Source organism: Enhydra lutris, unplaced genomic scaffold (genome assembly GCF_002288905.1).
Source record: "Enhydra lutris kenyoni isolate GAN:26980312 unplaced genomic scaffold, ASM228890v2 scaffoldscaffold69, whole genome shotgun sequence".
Taxonomy (NCBI): domain Eukaryota; kingdom Metazoa; phylum Chordata; class Mammalia; order Carnivora; family Mustelidae; genus Enhydra; species Enhydra lutris.
The window spans coordinates 6,071,995-6,077,868 of record NW_019154153.1 but is presented as its reverse complement, the minus strand read 5'-3'; the positions used below and the strand labels follow the sequence as shown (position 1 = coordinate 6,077,868).

General features: G+C 54.2%; 1 protein-coding gene across 1 annotated transcript; it reads right to left on the bottom strand.

The window, feature by feature from the left end:
- Positions 1 to 521: 521 nt before the first annotated feature.
- Positions 522 to 3,389, bottom strand: LOC111159786 (potassium voltage-gated channel subfamily A member 5). Its single transcript, XM_022522387.1, has one exon. The coding sequence runs from the start codon at positions 3,139 to 3,141 to the stop codon at positions 1,336 to 1,338; it is 1,806 nt and encodes a 601-aa protein (XP_022378095.1). The 5' UTR covers positions 3,142 to 3,389; the 3' UTR covers positions 522 to 1,335.
- Between the last annotated feature and the right edge of the window lie 2,485 nt (positions 3,390 to 5,874).

Below are 5,874 nucleotides of genomic sequence, written 5' to 3'. Positions count from 1 at the left end.
CCAAGCCCTGTTCCCTCCCTCCTCTGTGACTTTCACACCAGGGCTCCACTTCTGTGGACAGGCTTCATGCCTGGGAGAATCTGGCTTTGTTTCACCAAGCTGTTGAGAGCCCTGTGAAGCAGGGTTAAAGCCTGCAGACAAGGGAGAATTCAGAAACACAGCCCCAAGAGATGGCAGTGGGGCTGTGGGTGGGGGATGGGGGTGGGGGGTTGGGGAGGAGGTCTGATCTCCTCTTGTCTTTTAGCTGCATCTGCACACAGGGCTGAGAGTTGCGTCTGATACCATACCATCCGGTAGCATGTCAGAAACAGCCTGAGACACGCAGAGGTCACCCCTCTGTGATGCACAGAGGGGGCCCAGCTAAGAAGGTGTTGACGATCAAATCATTACTTTTCCAAGTAATCTACCCCAGTCAAGGTGGTGTTTGCTCTAACTTCAAAACTAGAAATAGCAAGCGACAGACTCCTTTTTAAAATTTCATACAACAACAACAACAATCAAACAAAAAAACAACTAACAACTTGCCTCAACCATGGAACATTTTATTTCCTGGGATTAAAAATAGAGAATGAATTATCAGAAGTCTTTCTTCAACATCATTAAAATGCTTTTCAAAGAAAGTTACAAGAATTGTTTAAGGCGCACGAAAAAAGTCAGTCTTGCCTTTCTTCCAGAACATTCCCTGCCTTAGACGCAAAACACTGATAGCACATCCCAGAAAAGAGAGGCTTACAGACACAGGAACCAGAACAGCCATAACCAGGGTCTCTGACTCTAATATAAGCATCACAGAAAAACAAAACAAAACAAAACAAAAACACATCACAATAACTCTCTCTTCCATAAATACAGCATTCCTGGAAAATGTATCCAAAATATCTCCATCTGAACTACAGTACAAAAATCCACTCACCGGCCATAAAAATAATATCTTCCCCTATACGCAAATAAAATCATATGTAAAGCAAATTTGGAACACATGGAGGGGGTTACAAAATCTCTTGGGATCTGGGCTATTTAAAGTCATTTTTGTTTGGGTTATCCCTCTGCTGGGTATAGGGAACTGGCTACAAATACATCCATTTCGCAGGGCTCACCATTTCAACAGCTCCTGCGTCATGGAATGTGGTACTTTTTAAAAATAGGCGACCCTTGGTGTCATGGAAAGAAGAGGAAAGATGGGGGATCAAGCGGGGGGGAGAAGAAGTGAAAGAAGGGTGACAGACTTCAAGGGGGGCTTGAAATACTCTGTGGTATAAAGCAGATACCCAAGCTCAAGAGGCCTCCACTATCCCCACCCCACTACCACCAATCTTACAAATCGGTGGCTCCCCCTTACAAATCCGTTTCCCGGCTCGTGTCCAGGCAGAGGGCATAGAGGGACCTCCGCAAGTCCACGTTGCTTTTGGCCTTGAGGTTACACTTCTCTAGGGGGCAGCTGCCCCTTCGGGCTCCGTCTGCATTCTCCAGGGACACCCCAGCCTTGCAGAGGGACCCCTTGCTCCAGCTTGCCTTCCGAGGGCCTCCGCTGTCCAGCCCTGTCCCATGGCTCTGGCTGCCCTGCTCTTCCTTAAGAGCTGCCTGCTCCTCGTGGTCCGTCTCCCGGTGGTAGAAGTAGTTGAAGTTGGAGACAATGACGGGCACAGGCAGGGCAATGGTGAGGACCCCAGCGATGGCACACAGCGAGCCCACGATCTTGCCCCCCACAGTGACGGGTCTCATGTCCCCATAGCCTACCGTGGTCATAGTGACCACGGCCCACCAGAAAGCATCCGGGATGCTGGAAAAGTGGGTCTCCTGGTTGTCAGCCTCTGCGAAGTAGACGGCACTGGAGAAGAGGATGACTCCGATGAAGAGGAAGAAGATGAGCAGCCCCAGCTCCCGCATGGAGGCCTGCAAGGTCTTGCCCAGGATCTGCAGCCCCTTGGAGTGGCGGGACAGCTTGAAGATGCGGAATACCCGGACCAGGCGGATCACTCTGAGGATGGCCAGGGACATGGCCTGCTGCCCATTCTGGCCACCCCCTCCGCCCCCTGGCTGTTCTGCCAGCTCCGTGCCCAACGTGATGAAGTAGGGGAAGATGGCCACCACATCAATGATGTTCATGATGTTCCGAGAGAACTCTGCTTTGCTGGGGCAGGCGAAGAAACGTACCAGCAGCTCGAAAGTGAACCAGATGACACACGTGGTCTCTACAATGAAGAAGGGGTCAGCCAGAGTCCTAGGCAGGAGAGGTGCCACCGTAGGGCCAGAGGGAGGCGCCAGAGGCCCGCTGCCATTGGCCCCCCTGGAGGGCCCAAGAGGCTGGTGGGGCACTGGGGGATGGCGGAGAAGCTCCCGTTCATCCCTGAACTCAGGCAAGGTCTCCAAGCAGAAGGTGATGATGGAGATGAGAATGACCAAGACGGAGACGATGGCGATGCCCCTCGCGGACCCCGAGCTTTCTGGATATTCAAAGATAAGCCACACCTGGCGTTGGAACTCGTTTCGGGGCAGGGGCTTCTCCTCTTCTTTAATGAAACCCTCGTCCTCCCGGAAGCGCTCCATGGCCTCGTCCCCCAGCTGGTAGAAGCGGATCTCATCCGCGAACACGTCGAGGGAGACGTTGACCGGCCTCCGCAGGCGGCCCCCGGACTGGTAGTAGTAGAGGATGCCATCGAAGCTGGGCCGGTTGCGGTCGAAGAAGTACTCGTTCCTCAAGGGATCGAAGTAGCGCAGGCGCTTGGATGGGTCCCCCAGGAGGGTATTAGGGAACTGCGCCAGGGTGCCCAGCTGCGTCTCGAAGCGCAGCCCGGAGATGTTGATCAGGACGCGCTGATGGTGCAGGGACCCGGCGCCCAGCACCTGGTCCTCTGCCATGCCCAGGGCGGGGTCGCCTTCTCCCTCCTCGTCCTCCGGAGGCAGCCTTCGAGGCTGCGGAGGATCCTGGGGCAGCGGTGGCAAAGGCCGCCCTCCCGGGTCCACTCCCCTCTGCGTGCCGCGCGCCCTTGGCGCCGGCTCTTTGGGTCCATCGCTGAGCCCAGCCGTCGGGGGACACTGAAGCTCTCCCCCTATGGCCTGGCCACAACCTGTACCAGCCTCACCTCCTCCTCTGACGGTCATGGCACCGCCGTTCTCCAGGGGCACCAGGGCGATCTCCATGGGCAGGGGGCAGGGGGCATGCTGCGCCCCTGCTGCCCGGCGTCCGAGCCCCCCACTCACGCCCCGCTGGGCGCCTTGCCTCTGGCTCTTCTGCCGCCGTCGGTCGGCACCCCTGTGGGACGGCTTGGGGCTGCTGGCGCGATCCCCTGGCTCGGTCCTGACGTCAAGAAGCTGCTGCCCTGCTCTCTGCCTCGCTCTCCGTTCTGGCAGCCCGTTACCAAGCAGCCAAAAGCCTCCCTCCAGCAGATGCAACCTTCAGCCGCCCCTCTCTGGCTGCGGGGCGGTGCTCGGCCTCCACCCGGCGCGGCTCCTCCGCCTCTTTCCTCCCTCCGCCCGGTCTCCTCCCCTCCTCCGTCTCCCGCCTTCCCTCCTGGGTAACTCGGCAGCGGGTATCTCCCCAGAGGGCACAGCTGGGGCCCGGGGCGAGAGGAGGAAGGGGGGCTAAGGGAGCAGCCTTGCGGAGGGAGCGGGGGTGGGGGGGGGGGGGGTGGGGGAGGGAATGGAGAGGCTGGAGGAACAGGTTGTACCGAGAGCGCGGAAACTCCCAGGGCAACCAGATGAGAATAGCTGTGGATTTCAGTTCACCTGGGAACCCGCTGAGCACCAAGTGGACTCCAGGGGAAATGAATTGCCTTGGGTTGGACGGGTGAGACATGAGATAACAGCAGTGCCTTTACAATTCTCCTTTGGAGGAGTAACTATTGTCTCTTCTTTGGGAAGGATTACAGACAGGAAGGGGCTGGGCAGAGCTACGGGCCTTGGAGATCTAGAAATCTAGAGATATATAGAGCTGGAGATACCTCCAGACCAATGATGGAGAAGCCCCTCTCTTCCCGTCTTCCTACACACCCACCAAAAGGTAACAGGCTGAGAGCTGACAGCAACCCCCTTTGCCCTTGCCCTGGGACAACCCTGGTTCTCAGCGCAGAAAAGTCCTGGATTATGGGACAAATTCATTGTCTGGTCTCCTATCCTCGAGAACCGACAACTTCTAGCTCTCAAGTCCCAGTTGTAAAAACCTGTCAGGGAGAAGAGGAGGAGGAAGAAAGAGGTCCTGGGGAGAGCTGTTCCTTACTGGTGAAACTTGGAGCTGGCAACTGCAGCTTTGTGTAGGGGGTTTGTGTAGGGAGCAGGGGTAGGGGTCAGGGAGGCTGTGGAATCCCAGGGCTGGAGGACTCCCAGGAGCAGAATAAGAAGCAATACTTACTTTGCTCCTATGATGTACAGGGAGCATTCTCAGCACTTTACAAATACTGATTGGTGCATTCCTACAGCAATGTATCTGCTCGATACTATTACTATCTCCATTTCTTAGGTGAGCAAAATGAGACACAGAGTGACTAAATTGCCCATGGGCATGCGGGTGGAAAGTGGTGAGGCTGGGATTCAAACCCAAGTGAGCAGAAGTTAGCCCTTGTCCCTCCACTCCAGTCCTCTCTGGAAATGCATAACCCCCTTTCCAGGTGCAAGTGCACTCTCCCCACAGCATCTAGGCTGAGAGCTTCAGTTTCTTCCCGCAGGAGGCAGGAGGATGGCTGAGTAACAGCTAAGTCTTTCAGAGTCAGGAAATGGGCCTCAGCCCCTGTGGGGCTTTAAGGGGCATCTGTGGCCAAGGGAAATATCTTTCAAGGCACATCTGCCAGTTCCAGACACACCTTCCTGGTATTTGTTGGTTCTAAGCTACCATAAAGTCTCTGATTTTGAATGTTCCAAGTTCTTTCAAACTTTCGAATGTGTGTCTATTTTTGTTCTTGAATGTTGTTTACTCTTTATATATGTGGATGTCAGAGCCTCTTGTCTGTGAATATGTCTGCACAGGAGGGAGGTTTTGGAAACATGTTATGCAGTGCACAGGCCTTTTGTTGGAATAGCAAGGTGTGCACACACAAGCTTATGTCAGGGCTGAAGAAAGAGATGTCTGCGGGCCTTTTTGTGTATTGCATGAAGGTGGTTGTGAATTGGATGTATGTAACTGTTTTCATTGTGTGTGACCCTGTGCATGAGGTTGGCTATCCTTGCAGATGTGCATGAGTGAGGAAGGGGCTGGAAAGGGAAAAATCAGTATGTGGGAGCATCACTGTAACCACAGGGCCTTCCTTATACTCCCCTCCCAAGACCTCTGCCCACCCTGCTCTGTCTGCCCTGGGTTTTTATTCTTCTCTGCCTCTGAGGTTGTACATCAGGAGCAGGCTTGCCTGCCCCTGGGAACCTAGGGCCTACGGAGCTTGTAGAGGGTGAGCTCAGAGACCCGCAGCAACTGAGTCTTGTTTACTGACTCACCCATCTTGTAAATACAGGGATACCATCTTGGTTCACAGGAGCTCTGCTTGAGCTCCCTATGGGAGAGAATTCTCTGGACCTTGTCTTTCAGGGGCCCTTAGAGAGTCTGTTCCCTGAAGAACAAGAGCAGAACATAAATAGTGCTGGAGAAGCACACACCAGGCCTCCTTGATGTGGTATTTTCTTTCTGCTTTCCATACATTTACCAGCTTTGATAGGTTTCTTACAAAATTAGCTTCAGATGTTACATGTGGCAGCCAGGGGGCTATACAGGGAGGATATCCTTTAAAGATATCCTTTAAAGATAAGCTGAAATTGCTTTTCAGCTTCCAGGAGTGCAATTAGTTGAGAGCTTCTGGTCGTTGGCAGCTTCAGACCCTTCCTGGGCAGCCCTCTCCCAATGACCGAGCACCACAGGCTTAGAGGGTCCTGGCCATTTCTGCCCATGGCAGA

Coding starts and splice junctions, on each gene's coding strand:
- LOC111159786 (XM_022522387.1), bottom strand. CDS start 3,141: ATGGAGATCGCCCTGGTGCCCCTGGAGAACGGCGGTGCCATGACCGTC.